Source organism: Mesoplodon bidens (assembly GCF_964165515.1).
Source record: "Mesoplodon bidens genome assembly, chromosome: 4".
In the NCBI taxonomy this organism is placed as follows: Eukaryota; Metazoa; Chordata; class Mammalia; order Artiodactyla; family Ziphiidae; genus Mesoplodon; species Mesoplodon bidens.
In genome coordinates this window covers 63,271,685-63,296,027 of record NC_138160.1, presented here as the reverse complement: position 1 = coordinate 63,296,027, position 24,343 = coordinate 63,271,685, and the positions used below count along the sequence as shown (strand labels likewise).

Here is a 24,343-nt window from a genome sequence, read left to right as displayed (position 1 = left end):
TCTTTTAAAAATTTGTTTTAATTTTTTTTTTTTAGAGAAGTTTTAGGCTCATAACAAAATAGGGTGGAAAATGCAGGAGGTTCCCATATACTCTCTGCCCCCACCCATCTCCTGACTATCAACATCCTTCACCACAGTATTACATTTATTACAGTCAATGAACATATGTTAATACATCATTATCACCTGAAGTCCATAGTTTACACTGAGGTTTGCTCTTGGTGGGGTTCATTCTGTTGGTTTTGACAAACGTATAATGACATGCCTCCACCATTGTGATATCTTACAAAATAGTTTCACTGCCCTAAAAATCCTCCATGTCCTGCCTATTCATTCCTCTTTCCCCTACAAATCCTGGCAATCACTAGTCTTTTTACTATCTCCATAGTTTTCCTTTTTCAGTTCTTTGCCTTAGTAATATGCATTTAAGGATGCTCTGTGTCTTTTCATGTCTCTATAGTTCATTTCTTTTTAGAGCCAAATAACTTTCCATTGTCTAGATGTACCATAGTTTATTCATCCATTCACCTGCTGAAGGATATCTTGTTTGCCTCTATATAAATTGGCAAATATGAATAAAGCTGCTATAAACCTTGTGCAGGTTTTTGTGTGGACTCATTTTGGTATAAACCAAGGACTCTGATTGCTAGACTATTTGATAAGAGCATATTTAATTTTGCAAGAAGCTGCCCAATTGTCTTTCATAGTGGCTGTACTGTTTTCTGTCCCCACTGGCAATGAATGAGTGTTCCTTTTGCTCCACATTCTTGCCAACATTTAGTGTTGTCGGTGTCCTGGAGTTTGGCTATTCTAATAGGTGTGTAGTTGTATCTTTTTTTTTTTTTAATATTTATTATTTTTTGGCTGGGTCAAGTCTTACTTGCAGCATGCGGTCTCTTCCGTTGTAGTGTGCGAGTTCAGTAGTTGTGGCGCGCGAGTTCAGTAGTTGTGGCGCGTGGGCTTAGTTTCCCTGCAGCATGTGGGATCTTAGTTCCCTGACCAGAGATTGACCCCACGTCCCCTGCATTAGAAGGCGGATTCTTTACCACCGGACCACCAGGGAAGTCCCCGTATCTTGTTTTAATTTGCACTTCCCTAATTATGTATGATGTTGAACATCTTTTCATAAGCTTATTTGCCATCTGTATATCTTCTTTGGTGAGTTGTCTGTTCAAGTCCTTGGCCCATTTTTTAATCGAGTTGTTTGCTTTCTCATTGTTGAGCTTTAAGAGCTCTTTGTATATTTTGGATAACAGCCCTTTGTCAGATGTATCTTTTCCAAATATTTCTCCAAGTCTGTGGCTTGTCTTGTCTTTGTCTTGACATCTTTTGCAGAGCAGACATTTTTAATTTTAATGAAGTTCAGCCTATCAGTTATTTCTTTCATGGGTCATGCCTTTGGTGTTGTATCTAAAAGTCATCCCATATCCAAGGTCATCTAGATTTTCTCCTGTCTTATATGCTAGTATTTTATAGTTTTGTGTTCCTTATTTGTCTCTAATCCTTTTTGAGTGAATTTTTGTGAATGGTGTAGGTCTGTCTAGATTCATTTGTTTTGCATGTTGACGTTCAGCACCATTTGTAAAAAAGACTATCTCTTCTCCATTGTATTAACTTTGCTCCTTTGTCATAAATCAGTTAACTGTATATTCATGTGGGTCTATTTTGGGGTTCCCTGTTCTGTACCATTAATCTCATTGTTCTTTCACCAGTACCACACTGTCTTAATTTTGATTACTGTAGCTTTATAGTAGATCTTGAAGTCAAACTCACTGTATAAATGTTAAACTATTGAAAAATTTAAGCATACACAAAGATAGGGCTAAGAGTCCAATGAATCCTCATGTACATATCACCTAGATACAACATTCATCAGCTCATGCCTGCTCGCAACTTTAACTCAACCCCCTTCCCACTTCAATCCCAAATTTCATATGAAATTCAAGATATTGTATAATTCCATCCATATCTATTCAGGATATATTTCTAAAACACTGTCTTCACTTTAAAGAAACTGCAAAGCTGTCTCCATTTTCCAAATAAGAGGATTTAAAGCTTTTTTTTTTTTTTTTGGTTCAGCTTGAATGTATACTCTTTTAGAAAGATGGAGAAAGTTGTTTATTCTAGTATATAATTTCATTTTCTACACATACTGATATTTTAAATAACAGAAAAATCTTCATTTATAAATATAACATTTTTATACTCATGAGTTTCATCACAAAGATTTTATGTATTTGGGTCCTTATTATTACCAGGGTTCCTTTTTGAGTCATTTAATACTTTTCCATAGGGAACCAACTTTACTTCTGTATAGGTTGTTTGAGATGCTCATCACCGTGGAATATGGATAGGATGCTGACATGGAAATTACATTTTAAGCCTCCAATACTCATTCACATGATATTAGTATAATTATTATTCAGAATTCTTCTGTAAGGAAGACTTGACTTTTCTCTCCCATTTATTTATTTTTTAGTCATTTATTTACATAAGTATGGACTCCTAGATATTTATTTTATCCTTTGGGTTATGAACTAATACTGTCATTATTCTACTGCTAAAATTTTTCAGCTTTGGTCTTAGGGAGTTGTTTTCATTTGTTTGTTTTTTAAGTACCTGATGATCTAGATTTATTTTAACTGCCTTAGTTTTAGAACCAGCCATTTTCCAAGGTGCAAATGAGCAGGTTTTACAGGTTCATTAATGTTTTTTACATCAGTCAGATTGCTGTTAAATGGTTCTCTTTGTAATAATCATATCAGTAATTTATTGGAGTAAAGGTGACATTACTTAAATGACCATGAGGCTTAGAAAAATTGCCAACATAAGCCACAATAGAAAATATTTTAATTAATACCCATTAAAAACCCCCAGTTTGATAATGCCTCATTTCTCTAGGCTCAATACAAACAATACATATAATAATTGATTTTTTAAACCTTTTTGGTGCAAACACTTCTAAAACAATTTTCTGTTTCCCAGCCCCTTGACAGAGAATGAAAGACATAACTTAATATTTTTTTTTCTACATTACACCTTATATTATCTGAGTATCAAGGGATAGATGGTTAAAATTAAAAGCATAATATACTCTGCATAAGAACTTTATACTTAGAATAATACCTAAAGTCTTCATAACTGCTGTTTCAGCTATGTAGGGGAGACCTTTCTACTTAGTTCCAAATTCATAGATGTATTGTGTAAACTGAAACTGCATTGTATCAATTTCTAGATAAGAAATATATTAGAAGGTACAGAATACGTTAAAAAATTAAGCAGTTCCATTAAAAAAAAAAAGTATTTCTAGGGCTTCCCTGGTGGCACAGTGGTTGAGAATCTGCCTGCCAATGCAGGGGACACAGGTTCGAGCCCTGGTCTGGGAAGATACCACATGCTGCGGAGCAACTAGGCCCGTGAGCCACAACTACTGAGCCTGCGCGTCTGGAGCCTGTGCTCCGCAACAAGAGAGGCCGTGATAGTGAGAGGCCCGTGCACCGCGATGAAGAGTGGCCCCCACTTGCCACAACTAGAGAAAGCCCTCGCACAGAAACGAAGACCCAACACAGCAAAAATAAATTAATTAATTAATAAGCTCCTACCCCCAACATCTAAAAAAAAAAGTATTTCTAAAATATTGATTTCAAATACACATGGTGCTGTATTAAAATTGGTTCATCTTCCTTTTTTAGGTATATGATGTACAATTAGTACACTAAGTTGAGCAAATGGAAATTTTTTTCTATAGATTTCAGCATCTTTGAAACCTATTTTATCTGTATTTATCCTTAAGCAGACTAAACATCCTTCTGATTATATCTTGTTTACCTTATTGTTTATTTTATTTATTTATTTATTCGGGGGTGGAGGAGGCTCTGCTGGGTCTTTGTTGCTCTGCGCAGGCTTTCTCTAGTTGCGGCGAGCGGGGGCTCCTCTTCGTTTCGGTGTGTGGGCTTCTCATTGAGGTGGCTTCCCTTGTTGTGGAACATGGGCTCTAGGCACGCGGGCTTCAGTAGTTGCAGCACATGGGCTCAGTAGTTGTGGCTCACGGGCTCTAGAACGCAGGCTCAGTAGTTATGGCGCATGGGCTTAGTAAGTCCGCAGCATGTGGGATCTTCCCGGGCCAGGACTCGAACCCATGTCCCCTGCATTGGCCGGCAGATTCTTAACCACTGCGCCACCAGGGAAGTCCCTGTCTTTTTTTCTTACATGCATAATTTTAAGATTTTTATTGAAGTAGAACTAGATAATATATATGTGTCAGAAGCAAATGGTCTCATGAATTTTTGTAAACTGAAGAGCCCAATGTAACGAGTACTCAGGTTAAGAAACAGTAATTATATTTCAGAAGCCCCTCCTTTGACACCTTCCACTTAATATCCTTCTTTCCCTCCCAAATGGAAACAATATCCTGACCCTTAATGACTCTGCCTTTTCTTCCCTATTTTCCTCCCTCTTTCCTTACTTTCTGAAAAATTGTTGAACTAGTTTGAAGCTTTGGATGATGGGTTTGGTTTGCTTGTGGAATATTACTAGGTAAGGGTATCAGCAACCTGAGTTCCTTTAATCACCTCAGTTATAGATTTGACATGATTGAAAGGTGGGCTTTAATTTTATCATCTTTACTCTCTAGGATATAGACTCTCAAGATTTTAAACCAAAGACTAGGGAGAGTTAGGATTCTTGGTCTTGGTGGATTCTGACCTCCAACTTTTGCTTCTGTAATTTTTGTGAATCTGCTAAAAGCTCTTTAGGCCTCTTGGCTTTTTGTTATGTAATAGCAATGTAATGCTTTGGGGGGAAAAACAATTCCTAATGTCAGTCAGATTTCTTGGTTTACTACTTCTTCTGGATCTTGCCTGCATAATTCATCACTGTTCTTTTAACTTTTCAGTGCCTTCAGGCAGGTGTGTTTCATTTTTCTTCCCTAGCTCGCTATAAGGGTTATTCCAATTTGCTTATTTCTAGAAGCAGAACTCTGTAATCCTGTATTACTTGTTTTTAAAAAGTAATCTTTCAAGTCTTATTTTTAATGACATTGTGTCATTGGAGTTTGTGACTTCTTTTAAGCATCTGTAACTGGCATTGATTAAAGTTGTTTCAGTGTAATGAGTTCCCCAAACAGTACATTTTGGTTCAAAATGAAGCAGTTGTACAAAAACCTCATGATATTTTTGTAAATTCTCAAATATGATGCAGTTTCTTTTCTGAGGGATAATTTTAGGGGGAAATTTTTCTTCATATTTGGCATATAAGGATATTTGATTTACGGTGAGGTAATAGTTTCTAGAAAAAAAATTAATAATAAAAGCAATGGTAATAGCTACTATTTGAGTGTTTAATATGCACTAGGCACTAAGGGCTTATATAACCTTCACTAAACTAATCAATCTTTATGAACACTTTCATGATATAGATACTGCTTTTTTTTATTCCATTTTACAAATGGGTAAATTAAGACAAGGGGAAGTCAAGTAATTTAACATGGTCATAGAGGCAACCCTGATACTGAACTGGCATGAACCTAGTATTACCCATTCTGGCTGTTTTCATCCGGCTTCCATTCTGTTCTGGCCAATGTCTGTTCCTGTGGGTTGAAAACCTGAGACAACAGCTAGCAGTGACACAGATTCAGATATAAAGTTATTGGAGATTGGCTCCCATCCTGTGTGGAAGCCTTATCTCTTTTGTTTCATTAACCTCATGAAAACATCAGTCCTTAAATTTTTTTCCTTTTAGTTCAAACTAAAGGAATTATGTTCTTGATGTATATATACAATTAGTAATTAGCAGCCAGATCTAAAAAGCCATGCCATGATGTTCTCATAGCAATAGAACCAAATTGAAATTTCATAAAAAGTGTAAGAGAAAGTTTCTTTTGAGGGGAATATACTTTGAAATAATAATTGATATCAATAACTATTTTAGGTATTAAGCAACATGTTCTTCGTGTTTGTTATCCAATAATCCTGCTGTTAAAACTTTGTACTGTTTCAAAGAATCCCTTTCACTTTAGTAAATTATACTAATTTATTTAATGTTAAATGTTAAGAAAGAATTAATTTACAGATCTTTAATAAAACATATCATGAAGCATTAATCTGTAGAAGTGTTACTTAATAGCTTTGTAAAATCTTTGGATGTGGGAAAGATACTAATGAAAAGAAAAATACTCCTTTATAATCTTTTTACTATAATTACTACCATAATCCTAAATACTTGTACAGTAAAATAAATAATACAAATATTTATTAAAATAATGTAATTGAACTTTAATAAAGTGTTAGTTAGTAGAGAAGGAGAACTGGAAAGCACTCTGTTAATACAGCCGTTTCATCATATATCAGTTTTAGGTATATTTTGAACATTTGTTTGATTAACATTCAGTAAAGATTGTTGGTGAGTGCTTATGCTTGAAGAATGAGATTATTTGTGTATCATTTTATTGGTTTATTAATGCACTTAATAGAATCAGTTTAGTCTGAAACTCCATAAAGGAGAAAGACCCTCAAGTCTGGCCTTGATAGAAAAGTATGTCTCAGTTATAGTCCTTTTTTTTTTTTAAGCACTAAGAGACAAGTAATTTGTTTTGAATTGTGTATTCAGAGACCATGATAAATGTTATAATTTATAGTTTACTTTTAAAGTGCCTTTTGTTTTCAAAGCATAAATTTGGTGAGTTTCTTTTGTTTGGAGAATTTCTTAAGATTTTGTTGTGGATTTAAAAAACACTCAGATAATATTATGCTTACATCTAAGAAAACTAAAGGTCATATTTTTTGATGAAAAGTGTTTTCAGTGATATTTAAGCAAAGATTGTGTCCTAACTGTAAGCACTTAACAAGGAAAACATAATTCATTAAGTGATATTAACCTATAACAATTTAAATAATTTATTTTATTGTTATCTAACATTAAATATATGCAAATTGCTTTCAAGTGATTTACTGATTTTTTTCTCCTTAATTTTATTTAATTAAATGTTCTCTTTTAAGGTAACTGTAGATTCATATGCAGTTGTAAGAAATAATATAGAGAGATGTGGTGTAACCTTTATTCATTTTCCTCCAGTGGCGACATCTTGCAAAACTATAGTAAGGTATTACAACCTTGATATTGACATAGATACAATCATGATTCAGAACATTTCTATCACAAGTATCCTTCATGTTACCATTTTATAGTTAAACCCATTTTCTTCCCTGTGCTTAACCCTGCTCCCCCTTAATCCCTGGCAACCACTAATTTCTTCTCCATCTCTATAATTTTGTCATTTCAAGAATGCTATATAAATGGAATCATAGAGTATGTAACCTTTTAGGATTAATTTTGCTCACTCAAGTTCAGTGTACTTCTCTGGAGATTAATCAGCATTGTGTGTATCAGTCATTTGTTTCTTTTTATTTCTGAGTGGTATTCCATGGCATAGATGTTTAACCATTTGCTTAACCAATTGTTTAACCATTCATCCATTGGAGGACATCTGTGTTGTTTCCATTTTGGCTAATAGGAATAACACTGCTATGAATATTTTGTGTAGAGATCTTTGTGAGAATTTCCATTTCCCCATGATAAATGCCCAACAGTGCAGTTTTGGGGTTGTATGGTGAATATAGGTTTAGTTCTGTAAGAGACTGACAAGCTGCCGGAATGACTGTAACCTTTTACATTCACCACCAGCATATGAGTGATCCTTTCCCTGGACTTCCTTACTATCATTTGGTGGTGTCACTATTTTTAAGTTTAATTTTAGATGAGAGCCATTCTGATATGTATACCATAACAAAACTACCTTGCTGTGGTTTTAATTTGCATTTCCCTATTAGCTAATGATGTTGATTATCTTTTCATGTGCTTTGTTTGCCATTTGTATATCTCCTTTAGTAATTGTTTATTGATGTCTGTATTAGTTTGCTAGAGCTGCCATAACAAAATACCACAGACTGGTTAAATAAACAGAAATTTATTTCTCATAGTCTCTCACAATTCCTCCAGGAGGCTAGAAGTCCAAGGTCAAGGTGTTAGCAGGTTTGGTTTCTCCCAAGGCTCCCCTCCTTGGCTTGCAGATGGCTGCCTTCTTGCTGTGTTCCCATATGCCTTTCTCTCTTCTTATAAGGATGCCAGTTGTATTCGATTAGGGTACCACTGATATAATCTAATTTAACCTTGAAGGTCCCAACTTTAGCATATGGTCGCATTGAGGCTTCAACATGTGAATTCTAGGGGATACACAGTTCAGTCCATAAGAATATCTTTTGCCCTTTTTTAAACTGAATTTTTTTTTTTAATGTTGGGTTTTGGGAGTGGTCTTTATATTCTAGATACTAGCCCCTTGTTTCATATGTAGTTGCATATATTTTCTGGCAATGTGTAATTTGTTTTTTTCTTCCTCTTAAGAGGTTTTTTTTTTAATGGAACAGGAGTTTTTAATTTTGATGAAATCCAATTTATCAGTGTTCTCTTTTATGGCTGTGCTTTTGTTGTCAACCCTAAGAACTCTTTACCTAGCTATATAAATGTTTTTTTTTAAAAAATGCTATGCCATGTTGAAGGAAAAATGATTAGAGATCACAAATTATAAATTTTTTTGCTGGGAGAAATTGTTAATTATAAAAAGAAGGTTCACTTTGAAGAATAGGGGCAGATCAGTCATGAACAAAATAACCACTTGGGGGGCTTCCCTGGTGGCGCAGTGGTTGAGAGTCCGCTTGCCGATGCAGGGGACACGGGTTCGTGCCCCGGTCTGGGAAGATCCCACATGCCGCGGAGCGGCTGGGCCCGTGAGCCATGGCTGCTGAGCCTGCGCGTCCGGAGCCTTTGCTTCGCAACGGAAGAGGCCACAACAATGAGAGGTCCACATACCGCAAAAAAAAAAAAAAAAAACCACTTGGGAGATAATCTTTCATGCGTTTTTCTCACTTTTTTCTGCTCTTCTGTGTAATGGCTTTGATAGGTTTTGTTCTGGACTATCTTTTAAGGATGTTTGTTTAGCAGGCAGCCTTGGAAAAGAGAGGTACTCCCAGACAAGATTATCTTGACTGGTAGTATCATCATCTGCTTTGTCATCCAAGCTGGGAATGGGGGCATCCTTGTTAAGTGCCCCGATGTTGTTCTTCACGTTCGGTCACTGCATCCTGTTGATTTCAGCTTCTAAGTAGTTCTTAAATCTCTCCTGCATTTTCATCCTTGTCACTGACATTCCCTGATCCATTACCTCATCCTCTCAAGTGTCCTTTCTGTAATGCTGCTTTCCAGATCTTTTTCTTCATCTTTAGTTTTCAGAAGTTTGACTTATATGTCTTGTTTTGTATTTCTTTGGGTTTATGCTGTTTAGGATTTACTCAGTTTATTCCATCTGTAGTTTTAGGTCTTTTGCCAAATTTAGGAATTTTTCAGTCATTATTTCTTGGAGTACTCTTTAAGCCCCACTCATCATCTGAATCTTTCCAGGGTTCAGATGATAGGATATTTTAGCTGGTTTGTTATAGTTCCACAGGTCCCTGAAGTTCTTTTTTTTTCCCCCTTATCTTTGTCCTCCGTGTATTTTTTTTTTAATTTTTATTGGGCTATAGGGGATGGGTTGGGAAATATCTCTGCAAGTTATGCCCTACTAGGGAAATGTCCATTCTAATTTTCTTGGGATAGCTTTCGGAGCTTTTTCTTTTTCTTGGAGCTGCTGCTCCTGCTGGCAGCAGCCTCTTCAGGTCCACTGCTGAGTGGCTCCTCCTTGGAAGAGAATTTCCTCTATTTCTTGGGGACCGTCTTGTTTCCTGACTCTTCAGGGTCACTAACTGGTTCCCTCTCTGGGGAAAGATTTCTTCCTCTTGGTAAGACTTCCACTGCCAGCTGTCTCTTCAAGATCACTACTAACCAGCTCTTCCATGGAAAAAGATTTCTGTTTTTTTGGGTTTGGAGAGGAGACAGATGGGTCTTCCATTCCATTCTCCATTTTTCTCTTTTGTTCAGATTGGGTAATTTCTGTTGTTCTGTGCTCTGATTCACTGATGGTTTCCTGGTCCTCTCAGTACTGCTTTTGATCCCATTTATTGTTTAATTTTGGTTCCTGTATTTTTCAGTTGTAACCTTTCTTGTTGGTCTTTCTTTATATCTTCTATTTCTTTGTTTAGGTTTTATAATTCTTTTCTAAGACCTTCTGTTTTTCATTTGTTTCAAGGATGTTCCTAGATGCTCACTGAAACATTTTTATGATGGTTGCTTTAAAATCTTTATTAGATAACTCTAATATCCCTATCATCTTAGTGTTGGCATCTACTGTTTATCTTTTTTCATCCAGTTTGGGATCTACCTGGCTCTTGGAATGGTGAGTGATTTTTTTTTTCCCCAAACCTGGATGTTTTGGATATTATGAGATTATGGATCTTATTCAAGTCTTCAGTTTTAGCTTGGTTTGTTTGACACCATTCCGGCAGAGAAGGGTGGGGTGCATGCCACCTCATTACTGCCAGGTCATGGTAGAAGTCCTGGTTCCCCACTCAGCCTCCATTGATATCTCAGGTAGATTGTGCTCATTATTACTGTGGGTAAATGTGGGATCTGGCTCCCCACTATTATTCCCCTGATAGCTTTCTGGTTGGGAGGTATAGAAGTGCCTCACTACTGTTCCACATGTGCTTCCACTGACACCACAGAGTGGTGTGTCCTTGTTACCACTGGCTGGTGATGTTTCAAGTCCTGAGGAAAGTGTCCACTAAGCATCCTCTTGTACTAGCCCAGTGGGGAGGGATAAAGTTACCTCGACTGATAGGTAGGCTTGGATGTTCAAGCTCCCTACTTGGTCTCCCCACCATGGAGGTGCCTCATTAACTGGTGGGGATTAAAGTCTCAGTTCCATCTTGGCCTTTTCTGATACCACCCCAGTAGGAAAGTTGGGGCTGTTATTACATCCTGGGGGGAGGGGTGGAAATCTAGGCCCTCCATGTCAGCTTTTGCTGGTGGGGTTAGGGGTAAGGTCATGGTTTTTTTCTCTAGTGTTGGCTGCACTAGAGCAGTTATTTTCTTGAAAAGTTTTCTGTCTTGCTAGACTTTCCGTTTCCCTTTCTTCGTCCTTTGGCTACAGAGAACAGGCTTTTGGAGGGTTTGTTTCATCTATACTTGTTGGTTTTCTGTGTTACCCACTTCTCTTCCACCCAGTCTTTGATATATGAGGTAAAAATGAAAATCCAAGGAACTCACTGTTGTGTCATTCTTTGGATCCTGGGATCCCTATCCAGTCTTTCTTCTTCTCTGTCTTTTCTTTTTTATATTTGTTTTATATATAATGTCTTGGGTTTCTAGTTATACTTAGCAAGAGGAATAGGAAAAAGTATATCTATTCCATCTTCCCAGAAGTGGAAAGTATGTTTCAAGTACTTGGTAACAGAAATTACCTCTAAATGGTAGTTGCATTGGATCCACTTAAATATTATTGTCTTTGTGTGCTTTTTTCATTTGTTTGTTTATTTTTAGGACTAAATACCTATAGGCTGATTTTAGTGACAGATAATAAAGAATTCAAATGAAAAGTACAAAACAAAAACATAGAATCAACTCTCAGGGATACACATAAATCTCAAACTGAGTCTTGACAACACAGGGATCTACTTAATTACCAATTTTTAACCTGTCAAACTTTATTAATGATTTCTTTTATGTGTGTTGCAGTTTAAACAATTTTCTTCTTTCTTCTGACCCTTTGATTCAGTTACAGAGTGACTGATAATTTATGGAAACAGTTTTCAAGTTTTGGGTAGTCTCATATCCTCGGCTTTGTTAGAATTTAATGGTTAGGTTTTCCCTTTGGGCAGCTGTGGGTATTTCTATGGTAACTTAATATTTTCAGAGGTTTACTATATAATATAAAAGTATTATCTATTGCACTAAAAGACAGTTACTGTGTCATAAAATATGAGAAAAAGCAAGGCCTTTCTTCCATATAGGTAACATCATAATTTCAAATTGCCTCAACAGTAGTATTCTATAGTAAAATATTATCATTATTGTAAATGTTTTTTAAAAAGTTTTCTTTGTGTAATATTGGGGCTGTCCCAGGTCTGAACTAATCTTGGGATTGGATTTCTTTCCTTTAGGGTGATGGTCTAGAGGACAATGAAAAGGATTTCTATGATTCTGATGAGGAACAGAAGGAAAAAACTGACAAAGGGAAGAAGCCATATACTATGGATCCAGACCATAGACTTTTAATTCGGAATACAAAGCCTTTGCTTCAGAGCAGGAATGCAGCGGTATGTAAAAACCATTATAAGAAATAATTCACAGATTTTTTAAAGCAGTGGTTAAAAGTATGTAAGTTCAGTAAATAAGTCTTTATTTTTGAGTGTGCTAGTGGAGCATTTGTTGGTTTATTTGTTTATGTACTAAAAAGCAGATTTTAATAGGATTACTTGGTAGCTGTATGCCTACTGGACTTCATTTCCTTTTTGTGGTTTTGTTAATTGGATTCCTAAGATATAAGTTCAAGATGTTTACCAGTTGATTGGAGGACTGTGTATATTTCTCTACTACTGGATTGTTGTTGTGAGTACTTAATCTGGTATCAGTCCATAATATTTGTATTTACCTGATAAGAGTTTTGAAGAGACTAACATATAGTAAAAGCACCTAGCATAATGCCTCATATAAAAATTTTAGCTGGGAGAAATAATTAAAAATCATCCTTACTTGGGTCCTAAGTTTGTTGTTGTTGATGTTTACATCTTTTTATTTTAAATAACCCTTTATATTTTAGAAGAATACATGTGCACAGTAGAAAATTAGAAAATACAGACTAGCAAAATTAAATAAAATTAAACCATTACATTCCCATCACTCAGAAATCACTGTTTATAATATCTTAATGCAGTTTTTTCCAGATTTTTTTCTGCATAAATGTACCTATTTCACATGTGTGTATGTCTATACATATATATTTTTTAAAACCAAGATAAAAATCATAGTACACGTAGTATTTTTTAACCTGTTTTTTTTTTTTAGTCAGTTCTCTATTTCTATTTCAGTAAAATTTCATCTCATTTAATACCAATTTGTCTTAAATTCTTTTATAACTCATTCATCTAAACCAGTTGTGCTGCATTGGGTCTGGTTGTTACATCTTTTAAACCTCTCAAGTCTTGCAGAATGTTTCTCTGGATTTGTCTGCTTGCTTCCTTTTCTATATCCTGTGTTTCCTGTTAACTGGAAATTTTGTGTAAGGCTTGATGAATTCAAGTTCAATATTTTCTTAAACTTCTTTCAATTAAAAAAAATTCTTAATGAATCGTTCTGTTCAAGTAGTAAAAACTTTGAAAATGAGAGTTTCCTTTGTTTTCTGATGCTTGAGAATTTGGTCCCTAGAGCTTTGTATATCTATCTTAGGAAGTTTTTTTCTAATACCTAGTATTTAGTTTCTAAATCATGATTAAGTACTATGCACAGTAATAACACACATGTTATTTTATTAATGTTGTAAAATATGCTTATATTTTAGTATACTCTCGCTTGACCTGATGGTACTTAAGTACTGTAACTTGCCACCTAAAACTACTTTATAATTGACTCACTATTAATTTAACTTTGTCTTGGAAATTGGTTTTATAATTCAAATACTCACTGATCAAACATGTTCTTGAATAGTGAAACAAATAGAGGTAGTTTGTACTTTTTGTACCAGTATGTTTTAGTTCCCCGCTTGATTGTGTACCAAATAGAGGTAGTTTATTTTTTGTTCCAATACCTTTTAGTATCCTGCTTATTTGATGATGCTAAATATATATAAAGGTTGACTTTTGAAGAACTGTGAATAGAGGTTCTTTTGTTTAGCCTTATTCTCAACTTGCAAGAGAGACTTTGAGAATTTGTTCAGGAAACTTAGTCTGTCAGTGCTGTGTAGATTGAATTGGCGATAAGAGATACTGGAAGCACTGTTGGGAGGATATTTGGACAGTCTAGGTAAGGTGATACAGGAGGAATGGTTAGAAATAGAAAAGTTCTTATAGGATGTACTTTCTTATGAACATACATAATGTAACTGCTGAAGGCCTATGAGGTATATTTTTAGTTGTTTTGGAGTTTGGAGTTATGGGAGCTTCCCTCATGGCTTTTACAAATTAGACTATAAATGTCAAATTTTGGGTATTGAAGAGATTTAAAAACTGTTAGATTTGTAAATATTGGGGAAAAGAAGATCCTTTATCCCTTTTGGGTTTGGGAGTGCCCTAATTAATGTATCAGAACAGATGACATACTAAGTGGAATCTAGAATCTTAAAAACATTGACACATATAGAAAGTACAGTTTATTAAGCTTTAGCTTTCTCTTCTATCATATGCTAATACTTATTAGCCATCTGTATGCTTTAATATTTTTAAAAAATGACTGTCACCTATCTGTAGTCAATCATTAATTGAGTTTTTCTTAATAAGATTTTAAATTCAGAAGAGTTTGTTGTATAATTAAAGTGTATTTGTAGATCACAAGTGAAGAAATAAGATATCCTTAAACTCCTCAAATCCCTAAGTAATGTCTGAAAGCTATAAATCAGTCATCTAAAAAAATGTACACAAAAATGCCATACAGCAGTAACTTCAGGATCCTGTAACTATTTTTTTAAAATGTTTCTTAGTTTTGGAAGAAACTCTTTTTGTTTCAAACACCCTCAGGTACTGTATACTCTTTAGGCATATGTAAAACTCCTGCCATGTATTTATTAGAACTTTATAGTTCAAGCAGAAGTAAAGTAGTATTAATATATCTTCCTAACCAAAGGTGGTAAGATGATTAATTTCTGTAGCTCTCTATCTGCAGTTGCCACACGCTGAACTGGATACTTTCAGCAAGTGGGAAGTCTGGACTTTTGATCTCTGGATCTAAGTGTAGAGGCATGTAGGGGAAACATAATACTCTTATATTTTATGACAGAAAAATTCTGATTACCCCTATAATAGCTTTGAACCAAAGACTATTTTTAAGGTTCTGCATTTTGAAAAGCAAGATCATTTCAAATGATGCTGTTTTAGAGGAATTGTTTTAGTAGAGTCCCCTTAATTAAAACTTAAATACACTGACCTTCTTTGGTTTTTAAAATTTTAACCTACTTACTGCTGTTATCTTTAAGTGTCTGGTTTCATTCCCTGTCTCGGAGCAGCAACAGCACTAGGAAGAGTATGGCATTTGGAGTGTGTGTTGAGCCTTGCTGTGTATTGGCTGTCAGACTTTGGGTAGTTCGTTTAACATTCATTTTCTTTTCTGAGGATTTATTGGCTTCCTAGGGTTGCCATAACAAATTACCAAAAACTGAGTGGATTAAAACAATAGAAATGTATTCTCTCACATTTCAGGAGGCCAGAAGTCTAAAAATCAAGTTTTCGACAGGATTGGTTCCTCCTGGAGGCTCTAGGGAGAAATTAGCTTCTTGTGGTTGCCAGCAGTCTTTGGCATTACTTGACTTACATGCCTCAGTGCAGTCTCTGCCTCCATCTTCATACTGCCTCTTCTCTGTGTGTCCTTTTCTGTCTCTGATAAGGACACTCACATTGGATTTAGGGCCCCCCAATCAAGTATGATCTCACCTTGGTCATTGCCTTAATAACATCTGCAAAGACTTTATTTCCAAATAAAGTCACATTCTGAGGGTAGACACTCTTAGGGGAACACTATTCAACCTGCTACATAGGGTAACAACATATTCACCTTATTTCACAGCAATTTTGTAGGAGTTAAAGGAAATAATATGTAAGAATATACTTCGAAACTGTAGTATGAAACTGTTATAGTTCTTATTGTTCTCTGCTTTACTTTTTAGGTGGTTATGGCAGTTGCTCAGCTGTATTGGCACATAGCACCAAAATCGGAAGCTGGCATTATTTCTAAATCACTAGTGCGTTTACTTCGTAGCAATAGGTAAGGCATGATTTTTTATGTGTTTTCTTTTGTATTACTTTAAAAGTAATGTTTGAACAAATAAAATGTGTCTCTTAGGCACTTAACATGCAGCTCTGACTGTATTTTATCAATGAGATTTAATACTTAAGGGGATTATTATAAAAGCCTTTAGATAACTGATCTCAAAGTTAATGCTAAATATTGAAGGTTTTTTAACCTCAAGCCCAAAGAAGTTGAAAATATTTTTTTGGCATATAGTATATGCTGTTACCAGTAGCCTAGTATTAGTGTTTGGTATTTCTAGGTGTGACAAAAATAATGTTTGGGAGTTCTATTAAGTCTGGAATCACTGAAAACCTATATTAAATGTATTTATCAGATTGACTTAGTGTAATTAAACATGACTTTGTATAAAGCAGTACATATGCTGAATTATGTAGCTTATGACAGAATTACTGCTCCCTGTAAAGTTACAATATTTAATTACTATAGTTTGTTCTATTTAAGAAAAGAGCTATGTTCTTAATAGCTACTTATTTTAAAGAAATGCATACTCTTTTCATTTCCTGGAGATAGGTAGGTAGGTAGTAGGTAGGTAGGTAGGTAGATAGATAGATAGCAGAATACTTTTCTCTTTAATTTTACCTCTCTATAATTCTGCAGTTCAGGTCAACAATTCAGAAAACTTTGAGTTCCTGTGGCATATACTTTCAGTGTTTAAAAAGATTTTGCCATTTGTTTTGTTTTCTATATTTAAGAATACTATTGTTTCAAGCTATTTAGCTTACCCTGGATATTTTGCAGTAATTAGTTGTTTTAAATTAAAAAATTTTTTTCCATTGAGTACTTACACTATTGGAGTTGGGAGGAGAACGATAAGTATTTATTTTCATCCATACTCAAACTTAGTGCCACAACTTTAGCCCTAGTTTGGCTTTTGCCATTCTTTAGTAAGATACTATTTCCTTTGTCTTTATACGTAGTCGTTCTTTCCCTTTTAACAGCTCAATAATTTTTGTTTTCCATAGCTGGTTCAAAGAAGGATCTGGAATGCATCTTTCACATGAAGCATTATACCAGACTCAGTTCCATGTTCATTTCTTAGATAATTGGATGTAAAATAACATGGCTTTTTAAAAAATCTATCTTTCACTCTGGGCAGAATTGAGTCACATGGTGAGCCTTCCAATCAAGAGTTTGTATTAACACTGTGGTCATGTTTGTTCCATTAGCCCTAAGAATACTTTCTTTGCACGTGTTCAGAGCAGCTACAGTATTGACTCTACATCTTAGGAATACAGTATTATAAAATTTGTTTTAACTCTTCCTCATGATGAATCAAATCTAATTTAATAGTTTATAGGGAAAATGTATTTTTAAAAGAAGGCATAAATAAGATTTACTAAAAGCTTTTCAATATTATATTTAAGAGTTCCATTCAATATGAGTCTTACTGCTGATTCTTTTTCTTTAATGTACTGTTTACTTAAAGATATTTCATTGGAGAATATACCCAGTGAAATTTCTCCTTTAATTTCTAGGGAGGTGCAGTATATTGTCCTACAGAATATAGCAACTATGTCAATTCAAAGAAAGGTATGTACATTGTGAACACAAAATTCAATACAGAAATGAATACACTAGTACCATAAATATATTTATATATTTATTTTTGTAATCTAGGGTATGTTTGAACCTTATCTGAAGAGTTTTTATGTTAGGTCAACTGATCCAACTATGATCAAGATACTGAAGGTATGATGCTCTTATTTTTCAGATACTCTAATGCATGTTTACTTTGACGCTATTGCTGTAACTTTTGGTTTAGCATCTGCAAAATGGAGACTGGTTTGTTTTTTTTTTAAATAGATACACTGAGGGATTTTCTTTATGCTTTTTAAACTACATTATTATATACTAATTACTGTGCTACATTCTAATAATACAAAGTTAAGACATGCTACCTATACCTTGAATAACTCACAGTATGTGAAGTATGTGAAGGAGACAGACATGGAAATAGATCATTTCAGCACTGTGTGTTTTAAGTGATAAAGAGGTTTGAATTGAGTGTTGTGGAAAAAGAGAAAGATGGGGCCAATTCTCTGGGATATTTAGAAAAGACTGGTGGAAAAGTTGATGTTTGAGTGGATCTAAAAAGAATAACATGATTTCGTCAATTTTTTTGTTGTTGGTAGGTAAGTTGATTGGGAGGTTGTAGCACTGGGTATAGGAGAAAGGCACATTTTATGCTAACACAAGGGATTATGAAAGAGTGTTGTATTCAGGGAATGATAACTACAGTATAGAATATAGTTATGGGTATAAAGTTATAATGATTAAAACAGTGTGATATTTAGATGGAAAAATAAGTGGAATAGAACACGAAGCCTGGAAACAGATCTATACATATCAAAATGTACCATATAAGAGAGGAGACATTGTAAACCAGTGAGGACTATTCATTAGTAGACTATTCAGTAAATATTGGAATGATTGGTTCTTCACATGGAAACTGAGTTTAATCACAAAAAAAACAAAAAACGAAAAACTAAGACACACCCAAACTGAAGGATAAATTTACAAAATAATTGGTTCATAATCATCCAAAGTGTCCACTTTGTGAAGGTCAAAAGAAAGGTTGAGAAACTTTCAGACTGAAGGAGACTAAAGAGACAACTAAATACAATGTATGATATGGATCTGGATTCTTTTTTTATACATTGTTGAGATAATTAGTGAAATTTAAATGTAAGTTATTATTGCATAGATGTGGTGTATCAGTGTTAATTTCCTAGTTTTTTGTCCTTGTTTGTAGAAAATATGTACAGATGTGTTTGGAGATGATGTAGTATCATTTTGATGACTCTGGACTCAAATGGTTCAGATAAAAACTGCTTTTTACCTTTTCTGTACATTAGAGATTGTTTTTTAAAATTGTACAAAAAATTAAAATGTTCTCATCAAAATAAAATGAAAAGTCAATTCATAATGTAGGAGAAAATATTTCTAGTACATATATCTGAAAATTGACTACTATCCAGAATATATAAAGAACTGCTACAATCTGTGCCTTTTAGTTGGAGCGTTAGACCATTTACTTTTAATATAATTATTGATATGAACATGTTTATGTCTACATCTTGTGTTTTGTTTTTTTGTTTGTCCCATCTGTTTCTGTTCCTTTTTTCCTTTTTGAAGCTTTCCTTCAGATTAATTGAATATTTTTTTATGAGTAGAAACTGAAATTTTTTCAGCAAGCCTATTGGAGATGAGCTTTTAATTGCATATTTCTTGTAACTATAAATCTGGAAGAGAGAATTAAACTGTCTAAATATTTGAGACGGTAGGATGAAGAAAAACTAAATAAGGGAATTAATTGGTATCTGGAATATAAAGGTATTACATGGAGGGCAAGTCATTTTCTAACTTTATTATTAAAAGAAAAAGAAATAAAACTACCTTAAGTTGTTCAGGTTAATTAGATATAAATTATAAAGTTGGGACAAACAACTAAGGAAGACATATGATTTTCTTTTTTGTAATTACTTTTAGGCACTATATAATTATTCTCTGTTTGTAGGTGTAGGGAGACAAAGTTCACCTGAAGGGTATAATGCCTCACATTTGTAATAGTGTTAACTTTTTTTAAGAACAGAAATTACCTTTCTATTAAATGCATAACCTTTATTAAATTCATCCTTTTTATTTGTGTTTTAAACTGTTTACTTTCTCTTTTTTCTATCATAGCTTGAAATTTTGACAAACTTGGCAAATGAAGCCAACATATCAACTCTTCTTCGAGAATTTCAGGTTTGTGTACAGTGATAATTATACAATAACTTCTAAAGCATCTGTTCAGTTTAAAGTAAGATATATATCTTTCTCAATTTAGATATGTGTAATTGTATAAATAAAACAGTGATTTGGGGCAAGATTGACAACTAATAAATTTATAACTTTTCAAGAATAAACATTAACTACAAATCTAAAATTTAAGGGAAGTGGAATGGTAGTCCCTTTCATGTTTTCATATCATAGAATTTGAGAGACTGGTTTATAACTCCTTGTTTGAAAATAAGTCACTGTAAGGATTCTATCTTTTTTTGCTGTCATCATCAATAGTCCATGCTATACTCTGTACTCATGAAAATGGCTTCACTTCTTACATGGTTGTCCCTATTTGATTGGCCTACTACTCTTTTAGACATTGTCCTCTTAGCTTCATGTATAGCTCCAAAAACTTGGTTTAAAATTGGCCTCATCATGATTTTTTAAATTGTTGTTAATGTTTTGTTTTGCTGTATTTTTTAAATCATGTGTGCTGATGGATAAGCTGCTTCCCAGCTACACATCGCCCCAAAATACTAAAAAGTTACCTCATGGATCTTATTCCCTTTATGATGAAAGGGTTAGCTCTGAAGACTTAGTGGTGGAGAACAGTAATAGAAAACCTCATATCAGTATTACGGGTTTTACATCTCATCAGCAGTTTTCTTAGCAAAAGTATACCACATGCTACACACTAATCACAGAATTTTTGTCAACTCCCAGCTTTTATAGATTTAACGTATTTTGTTGCCATAGTCATTCTATATGCCTGCATTAAATTTCTTTTTAGCCATATAGACATTGTATTTCTTTTTAACTGTGTGATCTTACACTTTTAACAGGAGTAGTAGAATATTATAACATATTCATGCTTTATAATTTTGTAACTGAATTACTATACTTTCATGCTATATATTTTTCTAGAAAAAGTCCTTGTAAAATTAGGATATCTGCTCATCTTATATTTACATACCAGAAAATATAGTATCTCAAGTTCTTATCTGGTAATCTGTGGTATAGAACATTGCTTAAATTTGACTTTGTTTTAAAGTTTTTGTCTTTGTGTTTGCAGTTTTTGCTTTTCTTCTTATCATGTGTAATCTGTATAATCTATTTGGGTGTCCTTTTGCTGTCTATTTTCTGCTTATGTCAGGGTTACTGGGGTTGTAGGGAAGGAATCTCAGGTGATTTTATGGCATTATTTACCTGTTTCAGGATATTGGTGATCTAGTCATTTCATTTAATATCAGGATATTTAATAAGGTCCACTGTTTAGTCAGACTTTTTAATATATTTCTTCATGTATCCTTTTTTATCACTCTGTATATTTTACCTTTTTTCTGTGTTTATGGGTTATGTTCATAGATGTGTACAGTTTATTCATAACTTTTTGAGAAAATAGAGAACTCTTCTAAAGACTCAGTTTTGTGTAACTGAGGAGATTAGGTAATCAACTGGGAAATGGTTTTAAATACAGTTGATCTTTCCTACATGGAACTAAGAGAGTTTAATTTGTTTAATTTATTTCCTCAACATTTAATCATGTTTTGATACCATTTTCACTAAATTCGTGTGTCTTTTAGATATTCTTGGATTTTCTCCTCCATTTGCCATTTAGGCACTATTTAAATGTATATCCTGTTTTGCATGTTAGATGAACATGGTGTTAATTCTACATTAGGTACTTGTCGTTTGAGGTTGGGAATCATTTTTTAAAATTTCAATTGAAAATGGGATTTTAAATTCCATTTATATATAATTTATATAAATATGCATATTTATTAAAAATAAATTTGTTTCTGTATACAATAAAAGCTTAGTTTTTAAATAAGGAAAGTTATAACCAAAGTGAAATTCTTTAGGTCTGTAATAAATAAGTGATTAATTCTTTTTAAGTTCATATAAATATATGGTTTACAGTGTATTTTTAAAGCATTCTTTTCAAGAAAATCTCTTTCAAAAATGTGGTCTTTTATTTTGTTGCAAATCAAGTATTTATAAAGTCTTTATTGAAATGCTACTCACTGTAGCTATTGCAGTTTACTAACATTCAGATACCATTTTAAAGTATAAAATGTTTATCAGTAGCATATTCATCCTTTTCCTCCTCTTCTCCCAATTTTTAGCTTTAGTGTCTCTGAAAAAGCAACCCTTTTTTCATAAATTCACACATGCTGCTGGTTAAATGAACTGAAACCTCCAAAGAGAGGGTTCTCATCATCTCTTTCAACCTTGCACTTAAACTAATTGCTGTCCTTGGGTGACTGCTCCCCACTATCTCTTCTGGAGTCACAAGCCACTGTAGCCACAGGTGAATGAACCTGGCTTGAAAATGTGCCTCTTCTGTAGCCACATTCTTTAAGTGAAAAAACAGAACTAAATTAATTCGGGAGTCAGACCTCTTGTTATGCCTTTAGATGAGATTATGTGTTCTAGAATTCTTATATTCTGACAGAGCTTAATATATTAGGGATTTTTTTGTTCACTTGATAGTGCCAATGTATGAACTAACTGAGATAATTTTTTAGACCTATGTGAAAAGCCAGGATAAACAGTTTGCAGCAGCCACTATTCAAACTATAGGCAGATGTGCCACCAACATCTCAGAAGTCACTGACACATGCCTTACTGGCCTGGTGTGTCTGCTGTCCAACAGGGATGGTAAGTTGACAGCTTCATTTTATTTTCAAATAATTTCTCATTTGAATATTCTTGGTATGATCTACAGATTGTAACTTCTTTTTTAGTATTGCATTTTAGTTTTTCCTGTATGTCAGTAGCATGGTTACAATGAATAGTAACATTTTATCTTTGAACTACATGCATGTGCGCGCACACACACACACACACACTCACAGTTTTTTGTTGTTTAGTAAATTAGATAATTAACTTACAAACAGAATTTTCTTGCCTGGCCAGAACTAAGAAAGTATAATTTGTTTATTTTATTTCTTCACAATTTAATCACCTTCATATCACCCTTTTCACAAAGGTTCTATTTTACTGCTTTTTAATGACATATGTCATGTATAATATTGGTTCACCTGCAGAGGGTGCTAAAAGCAGGCAAATGACTTTACAACATGAGAAGTTATAAAGGCTAGATCAAAAAAGTATGTAAATGTGTAACTTCAAAGTTTTTTTCCAGAAAGTCACTTAATTTTATATTCAAGATTAATTAGATTTAAAAGTCATCGGTTTGGAACAGCTTCATGTTTTTAAGCCAAACAGTGTCTAAACATTTTGTAAAACTGGATAGGTAATATCCAGTAAAATACATAATCTAGATTTCATAATTTCTGTGGTAAGTGTCCGTTATTTCTATGATATGGCTTTAAAATAAATGAGACCTTTTGAAGAAAGAAAAAATGATTCAGCTTTCACCTTTAAAATAATGTATTTAATTAAAATGAGATTAAAACAAGGGTTTTTTTAAGGAAAATTTTCTGTGTAAAATTATTGAAATTATTTGTGGAATTCTAAATATAATTATGTCATATCTAGACCCAGGCATATATGACATAGCAACCATAAGGTGAAACATAACAAAATTGATTACTTTTTATATTTTATTTGAAAAGTAACTTTTTACTATGTTACACCTAATTGTCTTTTTCCAGATGTAGATCTCTAGAAAGCTGTAACATTATTGTAAATACTTCTAACGAAAAAAAATTTGAAACAAAATTTATCCCCAAATAAGAATGATCTTTCCTGTAAGCATAAAATGATAAATTTTAACCTGTAAATTCAAGATATTATGATGGATAGAACATTTTTCTATATGCAGTATTATAACTTCAAATAAGTGGCAAGAAAAATTATCAAGGAAATCGATTTTTTAAAAAAATTGCCTGTAGAAGGTAACTACAGAGGATAGGGTGCTAAATGTCATCCATTTTATCTATTTCTACTTTTAACAATAACATCCTTTTTGTCTCTATTTCTATGTCACACTTTAAAATGTGAGTTAAAAAATATGTTTTCATTTTCCTATGTCTTTAATAATGACTTTCTATTTGATCAAACAAGACACACTTCAATTTGATTGCTTACAAAAAGCACCACAAATCAGTTAGAATACTGGCTAGTTCTTTGAAATACAAAATGGATCTAAGGTTTGTCAATTTTGTATTTTGACCACTTTTTCTCATGTGAAATTTTCAAGCTGGATTTTAAAGCAGTTGTTTCTACTTAGGCTTTCTAACACATTAATTTCTCAAAAACTATTTTTTATTGACTTTGATTTAAAAGATGAATATTCTGTACCCCTGTAGTACTTTTTTTCTTTTTAGCAAGTTTTGCTTTTATCTATTTAAAAAAATTTTTATTTTATATTGCCGTATAGTTGATTTACAATGTTATGTTTGTTTCAGGTGTACAACAAAGTGATCCAGTTATACATATACATATATTTATTCTTTTTCAGATTATTTTCCCATTTAGGCTGTTACAGAATATTAGGTAGAGTTCTCTGTGCTATACAGTAGGTCCTTGTTGATTATCTATTTTATTTATAGTTATGTGTATATGTTAATCCCAAACTCTTAATTTTTTATTGACTTTGATTTAGAAGATGAATATTCTATACCCTGTAGTACTTTTTTTTTTTTTTTTTTTTTTTTTTTTTTTGCGG

At 33.5% G+C, this 24,343-nt stretch overlaps 1 protein-coding gene across 2 annotated transcripts in view; it reads left to right on the top strand.

The window, feature by feature from the left end:
* The window catches only part of AP3B1 (adaptor related protein complex 3 subunit beta 1), a 267,388-nt gene that overhangs the window by 100,833 nt on the left and 142,212 nt on the right, over window positions 1-24,343 (top strand). Inside the window, exons 8-13 of one of the 2 annotated variants that reach the window (XM_081231537.1) lie at window positions 12,087-12,242; window positions 15,797-15,894; window positions 17,418-17,472; window positions 17,560-17,631; window positions 19,627-19,689; window positions 22,236-22,368. In XM_081231537.1, coding sequence (XP_081087663.1) covers window positions 12,087-12,242; window positions 15,797-15,894; window positions 17,418-17,472; window positions 17,560-17,631; window positions 19,627-19,689; window positions 22,236-22,368 — 577 coding nt within the window. The remainder of the gene's footprint in view (window positions 1-12,086; window positions 12,243-15,796; window positions 15,895-17,417; window positions 17,473-17,559; window positions 17,632-19,626; window positions 19,690-22,235; window positions 22,369-24,343) is intronic. The other variant, XM_081231538.1, reaches the window with a different exon arrangement.